The sequence below is a fragment of the Thamnophis elegans genome, chromosome 16, assembly GCF_009769535.1.
Source record: "Thamnophis elegans isolate rThaEle1 chromosome 16, rThaEle1.pri, whole genome shotgun sequence".
NCBI classification, from domain to species: Eukaryota; Metazoa; Chordata; class Lepidosauria; order Squamata; family Colubridae; genus Thamnophis; species Thamnophis elegans.
The window spans coordinates 10,240,437-10,261,715 of record NC_045556.1 but is presented as its reverse complement, the minus strand read 5'-3'; the positions used below and the strand labels follow the sequence as shown (position 1 = coordinate 10,261,715).

The window sequence follows — 21,279 nt, the reverse complement described above, 5'->3', positions numbered from 1 at the left end:
GCAGGGACATAAACACATCAAGATGCTTCCTTGATGCATTCGAATTGCGGTATTGCAAGCTAATTCTGCCCCCTGCCAGCAGTTCGATCCTTGAGGTTGACTCAGCCTTCCATCCTTCCGAGGTCGGTAAAATAAGGAGCCAGATTGTTGGGGGCCAATAAGCTGACTCTGTAAACCGCTTAGGGAGGGCTGTAAAGCACTGTGAAGCGGTATATAAGTCTAAGTGCTATTGCTATTCCTGCTGCAGGGAGATGGTTTGGGGTTCGGTGACTTATTTTCTTTGCCTAAATTGGTGTTTGCAATTCTTCCTTAGTTCCTGCCCTTGTCTGTCCTCTTTCTCCCACCCCCTGGGGGGCAATGTGTCAAGCATTTTGGCACTCTACCAGTGGCGGTCTTATTTTGCTCAGATCCAAATTAATCTGATTCAAATAATAATAATAAAAAGGATTGGGAAGAAGAAGAAGAAGAGGAAGAAGGAAGAAGAAGAAGAAGAAGAAGTAGTAGTAGTAGTAGTAGTAGTAGTAGTAGTAGTAGTAGTAGTTCTTCAGCTTAGATTTATGATATGTTACTATCCCAATCCTGTATTAGACAGGAATGGCGATGTCAAGTGGCAACATAAGTGCGGAATGGGCTGTCCTCCCTCCTCCCTTGAACATCGCCGCAATTCCTGAAGTGGCAATGGCAAGAGCAACTTCTCCCTGAGCCCTGAGTTCGTCGACAATTAAATTAGTTAATTTCTAATGTTGGATTTCCCCCTTACCAGAGGGAGCTGCCTTGTCGAGTACTGTGAAGCTGTTACCATGGCAACTCCACTGCACAGTACAGTAGAAGCCATTTTAAGGCACAGCAGGCTGTATCTTAACAGAACACACACCCTGTGGGGTGTTAGGGGTGTCTTACCCCCACAGTATTTACCATGGCAACTCCACTGCACTGTACAGTAGAAGCCATTTTAAGGCACAGCAGGCCGTATCTTAACAGAACACACACCCTGTGGGGTGTTAGGGGTGTCTTACCCCCACAGTATTTACCATGGCAACTCCACTGCACTGTACAGTAGAAGCCATTTTAAGGCACAGCAGGCTGTATCTTAACAGAACACACACCCTGTGGGGTGTTAGGGGTGTCTTACCCCCACAGTATTTTTTTTCTAGAGTGTAAGTCATCTATTTCCATTTCCATTTATTGAATTTATAGGCCGCCCAATCCCAGAGGACTCCGGGCGGCTTACAGAAATAAGAAATATTAAAAAGGATTAAAACAAATAAGACACAACAAATAAAAAGAAACACAACATGCACCCAGCCTAAGCGGGGCTGGACATCAATCAAGGGGTCGACAGCCCCAGGCCTGCCGGAAAAACCAGGTTGTGATAGCTTTACAGAAGGCCATGAGAGTGGGTAGGGTCCGGATCTCTGTGGGTAGCTCATTCCATAGGGCCGGAGCGGCAACAGAGAAGGCCCTACTCCGAGGCGTCGCCAGCCGGCATTGTCCAGCTGATGGCACCTGCAGAAGGCCCATCCTGTGCGATCTTATTGGTCTTAGGGAGGTATGCGGCAGAAGACGGTGTCGTAGATATCCGGGTCCTAGGCCATGTAGGGCTATGTGCTAAGTTTGGTTGAAATTCCTAACGGAGTTCCAGAGTTATGCTGGAACTCACACACACACACACACACACACACACACACACACACACACACACACACACAGCCATTTTTATGTATATAGATTGCTGGTCCAAAATAGCCTGGGTTAGGTAGGAGGTGAGACAGCTTCTTCTAGGCTACATCTGCACAAAACATAAGCCAAAGCTGACCCCATTGTGTTTAATGTGTTGTGAAGTCAACAACTGTCAGCTATTCAGCAAAACCAGTTTTAAGCAAACACGGACTTCTTGCCTGTGCAATGCCATCTCAAGCATGCAATGTAAAAGATTCCAGATTAGATTTTAATGTGCAGAAAATGGATTCATGTGGAAATGCAGGAATCCATTCTTACAGCCATTCAGCCTCTGTTTAAACATGCAATAATATCCTTTTTTTGTACCAAAAAGACCACAGGCTAAGACTTTTTACCTTTTTGTTTTATTTTAGTATAGCTTGATTATGGTAGGTCGTTCAGGGTTATTGGGAACTCGGCAACATACAGGTTTAATACAGGAAGCTATTACAGGCTTAAAAATTGCAAACCCAATCTATATTTCACCAACCAATTTCGTTGTATTTAAGTACAATGACAATAAAGATTATACTTATACTTATTTCAGCTGATTTTTCTCGGCAAAAAAGTATAATAATATAACCTGCCTTGAATTTCTTATGGTTCGGATCTCTAAATATAAAATATTTTTTTAGCCCGGGGGCAAAATGTTAATTAAATATCATTTCGTTTAATTAAAAGCAAATAGGGAATATGATGGGTTTTTTTTAATGGACATTATTAATACTTTCTTCTTTCTATCATATTACAAAAAGAATTGTGATTTAAAAAACCTCACATACTGTATATAAACAGTGAGAAATTGCTAATGGAATTCCCCCTTTAAAAAAAACAAACACCAGCACCAGGTGAGTTGGCCAAATTTATTTATATGCAAACACTGACTTTCACTTCCTGGTAAAAGAAAGATCTTTGTTGCATAAGTGGTTTTTGTCTCCTTTTCTTGAAAACCACATTTTCCATCCCTTACTGGCGTATTTTGCCACTTCCTACTTACTTTGAGCTTTTTCTGTCCTGACCTCCAAAGTCATCCTTCAAGGCTTTTAAAATGGTGTGGATAGTGGTTGATGAAAACATTCAATTATGTGTATTTTTAAAAAATAGCAATCTTTTTAGGAATGGAAGAAAAGTGGGACGAAGGCTAAAATCTAACCAGGAACCAGCTCATAATAACTGCATTCCCAAATTATTTACTGCTGCATTCTATGCTAATGTAGTTTTTTTCTCTATTGTTTTTCTATAGCAATAGCAATTAGATTTATATACCGCTTCATAGTGCTCTACAGCCCTTTCTAAGTGGTTTACAGAGTCAGCCTCTTGCCCCCAACAAGCCTGGAGTCTCATTTTACCAACCTCGGAAGGATGGGAGGCTGAGTCAACCTTGAACCAGTCATGGTTGAACTGCTGGCACTGGGCAGAATTAGCTTCTAATTCTGCAGAATGCAGAATATTGCATTCTAACCACTGCTTCATCATGGCTCTTATCGGTTTCATCCTTTGGTGGTTCCATAAACAGGACATCCTAAAGCAGCGTGAAAACTCTTAGCATTGCTCGGATAAAAAGCATCAATTCATCCCATCATTTTACAGATTAAGTGACTATAGCAATAGCAGTTAGACTTATATACCGCTTCATAGGGCTTTCAGCTCTCTCTAATCAGTTTACAGAGTCAGCATATCGCCCCCACAGTCTGGGTTCTCATTTCGCCCACCTCGGAAAGATGGAAGGCTGAGTCAACCTTGAGCCGGTGAGATTTGAACCGCTGAACTGCAGATAACAATCAGCTGAAGTGGCCTGCAGAACTGCACCCTAACCACTGCGCCACCTCGGCTCTTGACTGACCCTCAAGTTGTTTTTAATTACCCATGTAGATAGATTTTGCTCCATGATGGTGTTTCCCTGATCTGGTCTTTTGGGTTTTCCAACATTGCCATTGTCAACTGAATCCATCTTCCTTGCATCATGTGTCTCAAGTAGGATAGTTTAGACCTGGTTATTTGTGCTTCAATTGAGAATTCTGGGCTGATTTATTTGATGACTTCATGGTTTGTTTTGTTAGTTGTCCATATTATTCTCAGGATCTTCTCCAACATCAATGGCAGAAAGCATCAGTCTTCCTATCCTGCTCTTTCAATCTTTCATTATAGCAGAGCCTCAACTTTGTAAACATACATCATAGATTTGACTATCTACATTTAGGCAAGAAAAATGAAATGCACAGGTTCAATATATGTGGTACCTTGCTCAATAGTAGTAACTGTGAGAGGGATCTTGGAGTCCTAGTGGACAACCATTTAAATAGGAGCCAGTCGTGTGCAGCAGCTGCCAAAAAAGCCAACACAGTTCTAGGCTGCATCAACAGAGGGATAGACTCAAGATCATGTGAAGGATTAATACCCCTTTATAATGCCTTGGTAAGGCCACACTTGGAATACTGCATCCAATTTTGGTCACCACAATGTAAAAAAGATGTTGAGAGTCTAGAAAGAATGCAGAGAAGAGCAATAAAGATGATTAGGGGTCTGGAGGCTAAAACATGAAGAACAGTTGCAGGAACTGGGTAGGTCTCGTTTAATGAAAAAAAGGACTAGGGAAGACATGATAGCAATGTTCCGATATCTCGGGAGCTGCCACAAGGAAGAGGGAGTCAAGCTATTCTCCAAAGCACCTGAGGGCAGGACAAGAAGCAATGGGTGGAAACTAATCAAGGAGAGAAGCAACTTAGAACTAAGGAGAAATTTCCTGACAGAACAAATAATCAATGGAACAGCTTCCCTCCAGAAGTTGTGAATACTTCAACAGTGAACATTTTTAAGAAGATGTTGGATAACCATTTGTCTGAAGTGGTGAAGGGTTTCCTGCCTAAGCAGGGGGTTGGACTAGAAGATCTCCAAGGTCCCTTCCAACTCTGCTATTCCAAACTTCTAGAATCTTTTGTGAGGCATTAATGGCTGCCAAGTGCAACTCTGGAGGTGAACTTCTTGATGGCCTCTTCTATAAAATCCCAGATCATTGACTTCCACTATCTTCACTCTTGCCCACCCAAATGCCAACATGTGTACAAAATAGGTCCTAATCCAGAGTATCAAGTTGGGCACAACTGCTCTGAAGAATTGTTCCGCGAGTGAATGAGTCAATATGCAAAACTTCCTACACCTGTTTTCCACAACCTTCCCACAAACTTCTAAAAATAAAGGTCAACAACATGTTTCAGCCTCACAAATTTCTGGTGATATCATCACCTCCGTGGGTCTCCTTTTACTCCAGTTCGTGATTCTCGGACTGAAAATAATGTTTTAAAATGAAAAGTTGGGATCTTGTGGGGGGGGGAAGGGAGGGGGGGAGGTTATTTTAACATTTTTCAAAAGTCGCAGCTGGAGAGTCCTGGTTTGAGGCATCTTGCTCTGTTTGTTTTTTAAAATCTCTATTGTTTCGTTTAGCTCAGCTGGAAAATAGGGTTGGGGAAGGAAAATGTGGATGAGCAAAAGAGTGCATGGACCATTTGGGATTTGGGGGAAAATCTCACAAAACACTCTTGAACCGGAAGACAAAATAATAAGGCTACTTACTGTACCTCCTCTCCCATAAAGATGTCATTCATTATAATAGCAGTAGCACTTAGACTTATATACCGCATCCCAGTGCTTTCCAGCCCTCTCTAAGCGGTTTACAAAGTCAGCACATTGTCCCCCAATCTGGGTCCTCATTTTACTGACCTCGGAAGGATGGAAGGCTGAGTCAACCTTGAGCCAGTGAGATTTGAACCGCCAAACTGCTGGCAGTGGATGAGCAGCAGCAGCAGCCTGCAGTAGTGCACTCTAACCACTATTTGCCTAGATGAGGCATATGGAAGGAATATGGAAGGAAGCATACTGCTTCCTTTCTCTGTCTATCGGCTCATCACAAGAGACCATCCAGACAGAAAGCCATTATTTTTACTGTTGCCTTTGTTACATTTGTGTTGCATTTGTGCTGATAAATAAATAAAGGGAGACTAGTATAGATCTATTTCAAGCTATTTAGCTCTCATCAGCTAGCCATACCCTTATTGGGATTTGAACCAGTGCTGTATTACATATGAGGCAGTTGTGTTAGCCACTAAGCCACAGGCTCTCCTCCTTTATCAGCTAGGCCAGGGAAATAGCTATCCTAGCTGATAAAGGAGGAGAGCCTGTGGCTTAGTGGCTAACACAACTGCCTAATATGTAATACAGCACAGGTTCAAATCCCAATAAGGGTATGGCTAGCTGATGAGAGCTAAATAGCTTGAAATAGATCTATACTAGTCTCCCTTTATTTATCAGCACAAATGCAACACACACACACACACACACACACACACACACACACACACACCTCCATGTTTCATATATTTTAACCCCTCTTCCATGGGTTCTTCTGTGCTGTCTTGGCATCTGTTAATAGAGTCAATGGAATTCAAGGTGGGCTGGACTTAACTCTCTTGTAGGCTTGAAGGTACTCAAGACTGCTAATGCATTTGACCCCCCCCCCCCTCAGGCTCATTTCGGTCATCTCATACATTTCCACAGAGATACTATTGGCTTGTACTTCCCGCCTCCTACCCCCTGCCCATTTTACTTTGCTCTAAGAAACAGCATTTCTAAACCCCTGCCCTGGCCTTGTAGAGAAGACTGGACTGCATAAATGCAAAAGTGTTCCTGTCCCATTGATGATATCTCTTGGGCATCCAGTGAACTCCTATGACTCAGAGCTTCTTGGACTCATCTGCAGGAAGCCAGAAGATGGCTTTTTAGCTTCTCCCCTGTTGTTTTGCTCGCCTGTGCTGGATGCCAACGTTTAATTATAGCAGTGGAGCTGGAGAGTTGGGGAGGCATAAGGACCGGACACTAGTGTTTTCCTTGGAGACCTTGGCAGCTCTGAGTCTTATCGGAGGGGAAGAAGGAGGGAGGTTAGCTGCTCCATCCACTTCCTTTGTAATTACTCTCCGTGAGTCATGAGGATTGACCTCTATGCAAAAGGGCTGGCAGTTGTGTTGAGATCCCAGCTCTCTGACTAAGCAACCAGCCTGCTGAACAACTGTGGGAGTTGTGAATAGTTCCCCCGGAGAGATTTTATGGCCCACAGAAACTCCACATCCTGTGTCGCTCGCAGTGAATCTAGGGATGCGTTTCTCTTTCTCAAAATCTCGTTTTAGGGAGCAGAATAGAAGTCCCGAGGACACCCCCCAAAAAGAGTTTAATTCCCTACTCTACCCTAATTCCCTATTCCCTCTCCCAATTATGAGTCCCATGAAGTTGCAGTTAAAATGCAGGCAGTCCTTGACTTAAAACAGTTTGTTCAGTGACTGTTCAAAGTTATAACAGCACTGAAAAGAGTGACGTATGATCGTTTCTCATACCCTCCTAGGTTGGATCTCTTTTTAATCGTCTTCCACACATTAGTTCTTGCTCTGCCCATCTTTTGTGTGGCAGGCCCTCAAGTGCTGGAAAACAGCTCTCATATCACCCCCTACGTCTTCTCTTGGTTAAACTAGATGTTAATTAATTCCTTAGACTTGAATGTCATTAGACTAGATGCTCCTTTTTTTTTAGAGGGATGTGTGATGGCTCAGTGGTTAAAAGACACCGAGCTTGTCGGCTGGAGAACTTGACCGCTCAGTTTCAAGAGCCACACAATGGGGTGAGCTCTCGTTTCTTGCTCCTGCCCACCTAGAAAGCCTGAAACCAGAGGTGGCATTCAGCCAGTTCTGACCGGTTCTGACAAGCCAGTAGTGGAAATTTTGAGTAGTTCAGAGAACTGGCAAATACCACTTCTGGCTGGCCCCACCCCCACCTGTTCACTGCCTCCAGAGTCCCAGCTGATTGTCTGGGTCTTCTGTTGCCCTGCACAGGAGAATGGAGCTGGAAAGCAAACTAGTGGGGTGAGGAGGGAATGGGGATTTTACAGTATCCTTGCCCTGGAGTGGGGAGAGAATGGGGATTTTACAGTATCCTTCCCCTGGAGTGGGAAGGGAATGGAGATTTTGCAGTATCCTTCCCCTGGAGTGGGGAGGGAATGGGGATTTTACAGTATCCTTCCCTGGAGTGGGGAGGGAATGGAGATTTTGCAGTATTCTTCCCCTGGAGTGGAGAGAGAATGGAGATTTTGCAGTATTCTTCCCCTAGAGTGGGGAGGGAATGGAGATTTTGCAGTATCCTTCCCCTGGAGTGGGGAGGGAATGGAGAGTTTGCAGTATCCTTCCCCTGGAGTGTGGAGGGAATGGAGATTTTGCAGTATTCTTCCCCTGGAGTGGAGAGGGAATGGAGATTTTGCAGTATCCTTCCCCTGGAGTGGGGAGGGAATGGAGAGTTTGCAGTATCCTTGCCCTGGAGTGGGGAGAGAAAGGGGATTTTGCAGCATCCTTCCCCTATCACACCCACCAAGCCAAGCCACGCCCACAGAACGGGTAGTAAAAAAATTTTAATCCCACCACTGCGTGAAAGATGAGTAGATTCATAGATACCACTTTGGTGGGAAGGTAACAACATTCCGTGCAATTTTGGTATATAGACATGCTGACGGCATAACCCCAGAAAACATCTTTGGACAATGCTGGCTTCCTCGTTTGAGAAATGAAGATCAGCACCGTGCCCTAGAGTTGAGCAGGGGGAACCTTTATTTTATCTTTATCTTTTCATTTCCTAAACCTAGACACTTGTGGCCTTCCCTGCACAATTAGGAGTAAACCATCCTGAATAATCAAAGATGCTAATTTTAATCCCTTGACTATCTCTTTCAAAACACCTTGTTCCTACCTTTTCCTTACTCCTGCTTTTATGGCCGTTAAGGAGCATCTGATAAGATGAACTCCAGTCAGGACCATTGATGGCAATATTGATTTCTCTCCTCTCTCCCTACTTTTCCTTCCCCCCTCCCCGCCACAAGGCTTTGCTCAATTGAGCCTCCCACGCATATGTTGAGGGGAGCTTACTCACAGTCATATGATCTCAGCCTGTGACTCACCTACTCCTCCGAATCTTTGCCTTCATCAAGGGTGGCAAAACCGCAGCCAGCCGGTTTGCAAGATTACTGTTCTTGTGAGGGGAAGGGAAGGGGGTGGGGGGAAGACAGCCTGGAAGCCCACAGGCGTTGAAAAAAATACCGCTGCACACCCTCTCTTTTCAGAGCCGTAACTGCTGATTAATGGATATCTAACCTTGAAGGGGATTTTTCAAAGACTTGATTTGCAACATACATAAACCTTCAGGCCATTATCTTTTCCCCCTCTTGTAATTGACTACTAATGCTTGGACGAGAGACTTACGGTAACTACAGTGTCGATTCATTAAATAATATATATGATCATCTTTCATAGCTTACCACGCCCCCCCCCCCCTCTCCACAAATCATTCCTATGCAATTGTCTGCCAAAAGTTAGACCTGATTATTCTTATCCCCTCATGCTACCGGAAGTACCAATTACTATTATATGGTAGCCTTTACATTATTATTAGGAAAGAGCTACCACTATCATAATTCCTCAGAGTGGTTACTCAAAGTCCTTCACCGGCAGCCTTGCAGGAGAGAGAGGATGAGAAGAACCTTAAATGTAATCGCCTAGGACAGACGAAAATATATATTTTTCAATTTGTGTTTTGGTATGTCATGTGGATCTAGTTAGTTCGCAATTTATGACTTATGTGTCAACTCTTTTACCCCAGAAAAAATGCACAGTAGTCGTTCTCAGTAATTCATTTTAGGGGTGTCTGGGGACTTTATGGCACAGTATCGCAACCCGAACAACTAGACACACGAACAGTTTCCCCCTGAAAGCCATCACTCTGCTAAACAAATAATTTCCTCACCACTGTCAAACTATTCACTAAGTCTGCACTACTATTAATCTTCTCATCATTCCTACCACCCATCTCCTCCCACTTATGACTGTATGACTGTAACTTTGTGCTTGTATCCTTACGATTTACATTGATTGTTTCTTAATATGATTTGATTGCATATTTCTACCCCATGACTATCATTAAGTGTTGCACCTTATGATTCTTGATGAATGTATCTTTTCTTTTATGTACACTGAGAGCATATGCGCCAAAGACAAATTCCTTCTATGTCCAATCACACTTGGCCAATAAAGAATTCTACGTTCTATGTTCTAATATGTGTGGACTTCAACTCCCAGCATTCCCCATCTTAAAACTCTCAAAGTTGACAATTAAATGAGCACTAGGAGGCAGATTTTTTTTTAGACTCATCGGACAAGATTTTACAGGCTGGATCCGCCATCTTTAAATGAAGCGTATTCATTTCTCCCTTTCTATTTTCATTTCGATTTGTATGGTGGAAGTATGTTTTTATTTATGTTACTGTAAGTCACATGGAATCTCAGGTGGTACATCAGTTTGAGTAAATAAATCGTGTCCAAATTAAACAGCTGGGAGATTGTTTCCGTATTCTATGAATAGTTTAGAGTTTGGATATTCCATCTTAAGAAGAAGTGATACAAATCTTCCCAGTTTCATGATGGAATCAAAATGTGAACTCCAGTTTTCTCAATCTAGGTTGAATCTTATTCCGTTTCCCCGAAAATAAGACCTCCCTGGATAATAAGCTCAATCGAGCTTTTGAGCGTATGCACTAAAATAAGCCCTCCCCTGAAAATAAGCCCTCTCTGAAAATATTGCAACACAGCAGCAGCCATGAGGTGACCACACTCACCGCTTCCTGCACCTCAAAAATAATAAGACCTCCCCAAAAATAAGGCCAAGCACTTATTTCAAGGGTCAAAAGGGTGTTATTTTGGGGGAAACACAGTAAAAAATCAGGAAGTCCTGAAACGCTTGAAGTATCAACTACCATTTTCAACAGTGAGGTCTTCCGATTATTCTCTTTGTTTTTCTACTTTTTCAGCACCTGTGATTCTTTCTGTCTCTCTCGCTCTCTTTCAATATTTAGTATATGGGCTGCATTGAAGTCCTGCAATCAATGAGATCTTTGGATTTTGGCACTCGGACCCAAGTAACCAGGTAAGTTACAACATCTTATTCCAACCTCCTATATTTCTGTATAGGCAGAAATACAGTTTATTTCATTCTTCTTCTCCTGATTTAAAACATCACATCTTTCTGGCAGCAGGTATATTTTCTTTTTTCTTTTTGTAAAATTATATTCATTATAACATATGCTTTTAATTGTTATATCCCTTCTTGAGGATTGAATTGTTAATGAAAAGTTAGGAGTTATATGTAGGTACATAAGTAAATAAATATAAATACTTATATACAGGAATAAAAAATTTTCTCCAGCTTTCCGCTAAGGAGTATTTTATTGATTTTCTCTCTGGATAACCACATACTGTTTTGGAATGCATTTCTGTATTATGAATGAGTCTTACCTTTTTTCAATGTTTTTGTCATTTAAAGATTTCCTTTTTCTTAGGACATTCACAAATTTAGCCCCTGTGTTAGACTAACACATCATAAAAAAAATTCCCTGTTAAGAATGTAATCCGTTGCTTTCATTTTACATAAAACATGTTGGTTTAATTATAACTGCAGCTCATGTTTTATTAAACTGCTCTTGGGCTGAAAAAGCAGCTTTCGGGAACTAATTTTCAATTTATCAATAGCACGACAGATAATATAAATAAAACAGCATCCCTGTCCTTATCTCAGTTCAGGCTAATAAATAGCCAATAGTTAGCAAAATAAATGATGCATTACCCAGTTATCTGAAGCAGGACTCGAACTGTATATAAAATCACTACTGAAGGCAGAAGCTCCAATGAACAGCATGTTACATGGAGCAGATTTTAACTGCAGATGTATCCACCTGCCAAAGAAAAAATCTAGCTTTAAAGTTGCCCAACAAATTACAAGCAGTTAGTGAAACAGTACTAACAATAGTATTATTCTGACCTAGGCTTCCCAAGAGCATGAAGCAAACTCCTTGTTCCGACAAAAACCCCTTTTATTAATTTACTGTGAATTCTGCTCATTCACATCCAGCAAAATCTTTCAAGGGAGGATTTATAGTCACAGGCCTTATCTGGCTTGGAGAGCTGCCAGGCCGATATCTGCAAAACTTGGCCAGGAGTCTTGGAGAGTCACGACCCAATTAAGCGAACTAATTGTCTCCTGCAAACTCCACTCCCCTTTCGCTCCTCTTTTATTTCCTCTGGGAGGGGTCATTCATCATCCACCTGTGGCCTTACTCCCGAGTCGAACCCTGTTCTTTAGTTGTCTCCTTTGTCTGGCCACTCTGTGCATGCACACACTGGGAACAGGCTCCAGCTGTTCATCTGCCTCGCTGATGTCTGACTCTGAAGGCAGCTGATAACTGGCATACAGCTGTGGCCCCCTCTCTGCCTCCGACACGGAGCCCTCAACAGAGCCTTCCCTAGACTCCATCCTGGCCCATGTTCCTCCCCAACCTCCTCACTGTCCGAATCTGCTGCCAGCCCTGCTGGCCACTGGTGGCAACAAGTATTCATTCCAGTAGTTGTAAGCCAAGCTCCACATTTAAATTCTCATCCATAGGGATGATGCAGAACCAACATTAGTCTCGACAGTTGTAAATCAAGGATTATCTCTCTGTCGCTGGAGCTAGTTCAAAGTTTTGAGGAACACCAGGCCACTTGGTTGGCTTGGCTTTTAATGCAAAGAATTCAAAAAATTCTTTGCATGAGAATTTGAAAATCAGCCTAGCCTGTTTATTTTATCATTCTGGCATGTCCCCTGCTTCATCTCCACACCAGTGTCTGAATTGCTATCACATGGAGACTGGGATTTGATAGTTGGCATTAAGTAAATGTCATATTCTGGTGCCTCCCGGTTTCAGACTTTAACTCAGCAGCCAGCAAAGAGCCCGAGGCTGGAAATTATTTCACTAATATACTGGTCATTGTTAATATCGTGTCTGCCGCATGAATATTTCAAAACCACAGCAGGAAGCACTCAAGACAACTCATAGTTGCCCAAGGCCATTTAAGCAAAAACTATATTGTGTTGAGACCTCATCTGGAGAACTTTCTGAATTTCCTTGAATTATGTACTGGCAAAAGGGGACATTTGACATTTTAGGCTTTACAGAAAGCTGGGTGACTAAGTTGTTTCCTTATTACACTCAGCGTTGCTTGAAGTTGCTCTTGTTTTTCATGGCATGTCTTTAGGGAAGAATCTTCTGTATGATTCAATTGGCTGAGATGCTTCCTCGCTCAACCATAGTGTGTCTTGACCATGATTTGCTGAATAAACCAAGATAGTTAGAACTGTGCGACATTGAACCAGAAAACAGATGTGCAGTGGTCTACCCTTAAAGGTTGAGGGAGTAAGAAAGTAAACAAGACAGAAACTAGCTTGAATAAAAAGGTAAAGGTTCCTCTTGCACGTATGTTCTAGTCGTTCCTGACTCTAGGGGGCAGTGCTCATCTCCGTTTCAAAGCTGAAGAGCCAGCACTGTCTGAAGATGTCTCCGTGGTCATGTGGCCGGCATGATTAAAGGCCGAAGGTGTACGGAACACTGTTACCTTCCCACCAAAGGTGGTTCTATTTTTCTACTTGCATTTTTACATGCTTTCGAACTGCTAGATTAGCAGAAGCTGGGACAAGTAACGGGCGCTCACTCCGTTACACGGCGCTAGGGATTCAAATGGCCCAACTGCCGACCTTTCTGATCGACAAGCGCAGCATCTTAGCCACTGAGCCACCCTACAGGACATAGATAGGATAGAATAGGATCCTGTATGGATAGGATAGAAACAATAAAAAATAATTAAAGGCGGATTCCTTTCATTTGATTCCGTTAAGAGTTCAATACGGTTAGCAAAAGTCATTCTTTGGCTGAATCTTCATTTTCTCCCCTTTGGTCAAGATAATAACAGCTACAATTTGCTAACGGCGTTTTATATAGAACATAGAATAACAGAGTTTCTTGAACCCTACCCATCTTATGGCTTTCAACTGATGGTTTGTGTAGTCCTCATCAAAGGAATATTTTCATTTGTGCTAAATTGCACCATGCATGCGGAATATATACAGCGTTAGAAGCGTTCTAAATTATGGGGAATTAAATCTTAATGCACCAGCAGCAAATTTGTTTTCCCTTCCCAGAATTGCTGGCAGATTTTTAATGCTGCGCAGAAGAATGTGCCGTGTTTATTTAAGAGTTTGATATTTCACTGTTTAAACCAACTTAATGATATGCCCAAGTGAATTGTAGCCACCGAAGGCTTCCATCTCTGAGGCAGATCATTCCATTAAGGGTGAATTAAAATGGTGAAAGCAGGAGCTTTAAACAGCACAAGCTTTTAACAATTCCTTTTTAAATATCGTGCTCGAGTTTTCCTACATGTACCACTTGTTTAACAGGCTGTCATAATGTACACTGAGATATATTCTGTCTGGATCTTGGGAAGTGCAGTGGAATAGCTCTTTCATCCAGGCGTCTGAAGACATCGGATCAGATAGAATATTTCATGGGATGGGAGCAGTGGTGGGATTCAAATAATGTAACAAACGGTTCTCTGTCCTAATGACCAGCTGGGTAGGCGTGGCTCGGTGGTCACGTGACTGTGGGCATGGCCAACTCAACGTCACTCAGGTCGATGGGCGCTTCGCCTGAGCTGTTACAATGTCATAAGGGTTAATCGGAGAGGCAGTTTCTGTAAGCAGGGCAATAAACCAGAATGTCTCCTTCCTGCCTTCCTTACAGGATTAGCCCTGTAAAGTGGGGGGAGGGGGGGAACCAAAGGAGATTTCTTCCAACAACCGGTTCTCCGAACTGCTTAGAGAGTTAACAACCGGTTCTCCCGGATAGGTGCAAACCGGCTGAATCCCACCACTGGATGGTAGGCATTTTAGAGTCTCTAACCTATGCTTGGAACCCATATCCCATTGTCCATCACATAGCCATGCAGGCAGAAGCTGTGTTTGTAGCCATAATTCAACTGTATTACAGACAAACCATTTCGTGAATGAATTGGAGGGTTTCACTTATCAGACTCTATCATGTGATTTATGGGCCTAGGATTGGCTGTGTTTGTATAACCTGTTAGGCTCTAACAGTTATTATAAATCATAGTGGCTAGGTACATGCCGTCTGTCAAAGCATAAGCCACAGTTCCCAATAAATAATGCTTGGGTAGCCAAGCATGATGTATGGAATAAGTTATTATGTGATTGCTGCAGGCCAGTTCACTCCCAGGTATCTAAGGGAGCGACTCTCCCGTCAGAGTTTTTGTAAAAGGAGAAGAAGAATGGAGGACTCACTGCATGTTCCTCAGAGGAACGTGGACTTGTCTTCGTGGAATGAACACCCAAAGGTTCCATATTTCTTAGGAGACATTGATTAAAAGGGTTCCACCACAAAACCGCGGTCGACTAAAGCGCGCTCGACGAAACCGCGTACCTGACGTCATCACAGCGTGACGAAAAAAGCACGCTGTGAGTGGTAAAGCTAAAATTAACGCGTAAACCTAAACCTAACCCCCCCAAACCTAACCCTAACCCTAACCCTAACCCTTAATCTAACCCTAAACCTAACCCTAAACCTAACCCTTAACCTAACCCTAACCCTAACTCTAATGCTTAACGTAACCCTAAACCTAACCCTAACCCTTAACCTAACCCTAACCCTAACCCTAACCCTTACCTTTACGTGAATCGGCTTGCTTTAAAAGCGCTTTTTAAAGCGCCCTTTTTTCTCCACGGTCGTTGTTGTCGCGCTGCTGATGACGTCAGCGATGCGCTTTAATCGGGCGCGCTTTAGTGGACCGCGGTTTTGTCGTGCCACGGATTAAAAGCACCTACAACGGGTGTCAAGCTCAAGGCCCAGGGGCCGGACCCGGACTCCGGGGTACTTAGATCTGGCCCATGGTACCTCTGCCAGTGAAAACGAAGCTCGGAAGGGCCGCGAGTGGCTGTCCCAAGCTCCGTTTTTGCTGGCAGAGGGCTACAGGAGGCTGTCACAGCTGAAAACGGAGCTCAGGCAGAGCGCTCAGGCCACCACAGGCGCCTCCGACATGAGTGACATTAAGCTGGCCACGCCCACACTGGCCATGGCCACTCCACACACACACCCCGAGGTCAAACACAACCCCCAAGAAATCAAGTTGGATACCCCTGACCTACAACTATCACACTCAGAAGCAAGCTAGAATGAACATGCTGCAAGCTACTTTCCCCATTTTTGAAAACGCTTTTGTAAGGTTTTTATTTACACATTTCCAAAAAATAGGGAATCAGAACAACCAAAATACAAAAAAAGCCAACACAGTTCTAGGCTGCATAAACAGAGGGATAGAATCAAGATCACCTGAAGTGTTAATACCACTTTATAATGCCTTGGTAAGGCCACGCTTGGAATTCTGCATCCAGTTTTGGTTGCCACGATGTAGAAAAGATGTGGAGACTCTAGAAAGAGTGCAGAGAAGAGCAACGAAGAAGATTAGGGGACTGGAGGCCAAAACATATGAAGAACAGTTGCAGGAATTGGATATGTCTAGTTTAATAGAAAGAAGGACTAGGGGAGACATGATAGCAGTCTTCCAATATCTCAGGGGTGCCACAAAGAAGAGGGAGTCAAGCTATTCTCCAAGGCACCTGAGGGTAGAACAAGAAGCAATGGGTGGAAACTAATCAAGGAGAGAAGCAACCTAGAACTGAGGAGAAATTTCCTGACAGTTAGAACAATTAATCAGCAGAACAACTTGCCTCCAGAAGTTGTGAAAGCCCCAACACTGGAAGTCTTCAAGAAGATGTTGGATAGCCATTTGTCTGAAACGGTACAGGGTTTCCTTCCTAGGCAGGGGGTTGGACTAGAAGTCCTCCAAGGTCCCTTCCAACTCTGCTATTGTATTGTATTGTGCAAAACCACATGCTTGGATTTTGCTTGAGATGCAAGCATTAGTAGGCAACCTGCCTTTTCGGGAGTTAGACAAGGGCATCCTGTTGTGTGGGGTTCTATTAAAGCAGTTCGCCTTGTACCTGCAGTTAATATCCTGTGACTGTTTGCTGGGGGCCCTCTGTGGTCAAATGGGAGCTGTGGAAATATTATGTGAAAATTGGGGTCAAGTACCACGTGAAACCATAATGTGCTACGGTAAACTTTTCACTCCTGATTTTATAACTTTGCATGAAGTGTTAATAGGGGATTGAAGACAACACAAGGGAGATTCAATTTGGCCACTTGCTAAACTAGAGGTGTCAAACTCAATTGCATTGAGGGCCGCATCAGGGTTGTATTTGACTTTGGGGGGAGGTTCAGGGGGCCTGGCCAGGGTGAACATGGCCAGCTCAATGTCACTCATGTCAGGGGTCGCCTGTGGCAGCCCGAGCACTCTGCCAGCGAAAATGGGCTCCCGAGCTCCGTTTTCGGCCTGGGAGGCCTCCTGCAACCTTCTGCCAGTGAAAACTGAGCTCGGGAGGGCTGCCCACAGCCCTCCCGAGCTCGGTTTTCGCTGGCAGAAGCATCACGGGCCAATCCTTTGCTGTTCCCAGGGCAGCCTCCCGGGCCAGATCTAAGCATCCCATGGGCTGGATCTGGCTTCCAGGCCTTGAGATTGACACCCCTGCCCTAAACCATGAAGCATAGCTTTCGCACCAAAATGGCTGCGTTCCAGTGGTGGGATTCAAATAATTTAACAACCGCTTCTCTGCCCTAATGACCAGCTGGGTAGGCGTGGCTCGGTGGTTATGTGACCGTGTGGGCGTGACCAACTCAACGTCACTCAGGTTGATGTAACGGCCTTAGCTGTTGCAATGTAATAAGGGTTAACTGGAGAAGCAGTTTCTGTAAGCAGGGCAATCAAGGTTAGGCTAGAAACAACACCAGAATGTTTCCTTCCTGCCTTCCTTACAGGATTAGCCCTGTAATGTGGGAAAAAAACAAAATGAGATTCCTTCCAACAACCGGTTCTCCGAACTGCTTAGAAAGTTAACAACTGGTTCTCCCGAATAGGTGCGAACCGGCTGAATCCCATCACTGTCGCGTTCCGAACACCTGCTAAAACTAAACACGTAGGTTGGGTTTATGGATTGCACGTAGAAGATGTTTTAACAAACAGTTGTTGATTAAACCTTTGGTTGTGTTCAAGCCACACTGCCCAGGTTCACACAAGCCGAAAACAATCCCTGTGGCAAAAAAAAATATTGCTTGATGAGTGAGACCGAGGTGGCGCAGTGGTTAGGGTGCAGTACTGCAGGCCACTTCAGCTGACTGTTATCTGCAGTTCAGCGGTTCTAATCTCACCGGCTCAAGGTTGACTCGTCCTTCCATCCTTCCAAGGTGGGTGAAATGAGGACCCAGACTGTGGGGGCGATATGCTGACTCTGTAAACCGCTTAGAGAGGGCTGAAAGCCCTATGAAGCGGTATATAAGTCTAACTGCTATTGCTATTGCTAGACCCCCAATCTTGGCTTAATGTGATGTGTGAACCCAGGTCTAAATCTTGGAAATGGCCCGAGAAGATCCCTTTGAGATAGGAGGAGGCTTCTGAAATGGCACAACCGAGTCGGTCAGAGAGTTTTGTCTCAACGGCTAAACATTCAACTTTGTTATTGCGTACAATCCCTTTCTGTTCTGTGGGTAGAAAGGCAGGACTTCTGAGGCTTAAACGCCCAACTTCAAGGAGATTCTTCTTCCTTGACATCAGCCCACGTTCTTTGCTCTCAACTGAACTTGGCAAAACAATAAACAAAGTAAAGCAGTGTTGTTGCCGCATTGCTTCCCCTCCAGGGAACAACGCTGGACTCTCCCACTGTCTAGAGACACACACAATCATGGAAGGAAAGGGGTGGGGGGAGAGAGGCAGTGTGGGAACAGAAATTCCTTGACATCCAAGAGGTAGCCTTTTTGGTGTTTTGGGACAACAAGGGAGCCAGTTCCTCAAATGCAGACCAGAATTCTTTTTCCCTGGCTGGTATTGTTCTAAAGCAGGGTCCTTTAAGGCTTGTGGTCTTCAGCTCCCAGAATTCCTCAGGCAGCTATGCTGACTGAGGAATTCTGGGAGCTTGTGGGAAGAAATGTCCTTCTGAGTTCAGTTCCAAGTGGGGAAAAAGACACTGGAAACATGGAGGCTGCTCGGAAAGATGATTTTAATGGTGGACAGGATCACAGGGCACGAGTCCTGAACAGAAAAAGGGGGGGATCACATGGTTCCAGGTGTTGGGTGAAGAAGAAAAAAGAAAACAAGATGCGGAAAGTCCCTGGTTTTACACCCTCTCTGGCCTTTGATCTTGATCTTGTATTCTGATTGGTTGTCAGACTCCCATGGGGTCATGCAGGGTGCGACTCTGTACACTGTCTTGAGCCCAAGTTTGGTTGAGCGTCGCTTCTTCCCAGGTGCCCTGTGGTGAGATGGGTAAAGGGCTAATACTATCGTGCCTTAATCCCATCACCCTGAAGCCGAAGGGGGAACTCTTTGTTATGTAGAATAGACTGGATCGGGCATTTTAATGGCCTATTGACAAAGGTGGGGGCTATTAAGAGTGAGTCTGTTTCCTACCTAAAAAACATGTCTCTCCATTTCTGATACATGGAAATATAATATTCTGCCTTTTCAATATTTCCCAGGATATTTCATTTTTCTAGGAGGGTGTGTATGTGTAATTTCCTACAAGCTGAAGTCCACAATTATTACAGTTGTCAAGTTTGGAAAACCCTGTTCTAGAGCAGGGTTCTCCAACCTTGGCAATTTTAAGCCTGGTGGAACTTCAACTCCCAGAATTCCCCAGCCAGTTTTGCTCCTTGGACTCCACGGAGATCAAATCAATCAACTCTGAAGGAAATCGACCTTGATTGTTCCTTGGAAGGACAGATCCTGAAGCTGAAGCGCAAATAACTTTGGTCACAAAATGAGAAGGGAGGACTCCCTGGGAAAAGGCACCAACGTTGGGGAAGTTATAAGGCGAAAGGAGAAGGGGACAACAGAAGATGGGATGGTTAGATAATGTTATTGATGCAATTTGGACAAACTCCATGTTGTGACTCAGCAGAAGTTTGCTGTGAGTTGAGTCGGGATGCAAGATTAACAATGCAGCTGGGGCTCGTTAGTGGCGTCTTCTGGTGATAAAAGGACGGATGGTGCCACGCCCTGGTTGCAGGAGTCAACGTTCATCATTCATTGTTCATCGGTTGTGGTTTGTTTGTGAGAGACACTTGGAGAAGTGATTTGCTTTCTGTAACCCGGATTCAAAGAGACACTTGGAGAAGTGCTTTGCTTTCTTTTTGGACACCTGGTTTTGCCGTAAGAGATTTTGTTTTGCATTCTGTTATCTTCTTGTCAGAGACTTTATTTATGTTTATTTTTGGGCTCGCAGCCAGTCTGAGCCGAGGACTGATAAAGTTCTTTCCTTTTAAGTTTGTTTGTCTGCCTGTCGTCTGTTACCGAGCGGAGAAGCGGGGACAGAACACTCCGGGAAACATCGGAGAACAGGCTGACCCACTATGCTCTGGTCCATGGGGGTCACAGAGAGTTGGGCACGGCTTAGCAACTGGACAACATCACAACAGCAACAAAGATCCTTTAGTGTTTAGCAAGCAATGTTCTTATGGAAAAGCAATGTTCTGTTGGAGAGTAGCAAGAACCATTTGGAAGCCATGTTTCTTTTTTTAAAACCCTCCACAGAGTGGAAAATTACTATGCGGGATAGATAAATTCTGATATTTTTCTCCCCTCAAGAATGAGAATCCTTGTTATGGAGTTGCTTGGGCCTTACTCATTCTACCCAGTGGGTTTTGGAGGAAGCAACTGAGTATCATTCACCCTTTGCCAAATGTTAGTTGGCTCTCCACATTCCTCCTTATTTCATTCAGCCTCTCTGTTCCATTCACTCCTGGGGCTCCTGGATGGGTTTCATGAAGGTTTTTTGTTTTTTAAAAAAAATCTTAATAAAGGCCAACTTAATGGCTGTGGAATCTGGCGAGGCTTTTCTCTCTCATTAGCTGTTTATGGGATGGATGCGAAGCTGAGCTCCATTGCAATGAATGCATTTATTTACATCCTGCTATTTTCCTAAGAGCACCCGAGAGATCCGGCAGTGTAATAATAAAATCCATATAATTGCATCAGTTTAAGAAAAAAAAAAAAGCAAGGATATAATCCTGTTTTCAAAGCAGTAGAAAAATATATTCAGTGTTTAAACCTATTAGCCTGGTGAGGTCATCCAGATAAGGAGCGCTGGAGTGCTAGCTGTACCCTTATTCTGAGGCTTACATTAATACAATCTTACATTTCTGAAAGCCTCCCTCTTTTCCTTCACTTTTATGTTGCCCAGAAGGAAGGAAGGATCCCTTCGGAGACACTTTTGTCACCTCTTCTCCTTCAGACTTAAATTTCTTTGGTCAGACCATTGTCCATTCTTAGGCTCTTCCTCCTATCTCCCAAGGGCATCCCACATACCATTACAAAGCCAAAGATGGATAGATGGATGGGAATGGGTGGGTGGGTGGGTGAGTTGATGAGATTGGATGGATGGATGGATGGATAAGTTAGATGGGTAGAGATGGATAGATGGGGATGGGAGGGTTGATGGGATTGAATGGATGGATGATGGGTGTGTATGGATAGATGGATGGATGGATGA

General features: G+C 43.9%; 1 protein-coding gene across 3 annotated transcripts in view; it reads left to right on the top strand.

Moving 5' to 3' along the window:
- Positions 1 to 21,279, top strand: part of SHC4 (SHC adaptor protein 4) — a 48,243-nt gene that overhangs the window by 9,088 nt on the left and 17,876 nt on the right. For 2 of the 3 annotated variants that reach the window (XM_032232411.1, XM_032232410.1), the window contains exon 2: positions 10,652 to 10,722. The exons of the other annotated variant lie outside the window; for it this stretch is intronic. In XM_032232411.1, the coding sequence (XP_032088302.1) occupies positions 10,652 to 10,722 (71 nt within the window). The remainder of the gene's footprint in view (positions 1 to 10,651; positions 10,723 to 21,279) is intronic. 3 annotated transcript variants of the gene reach the window in all.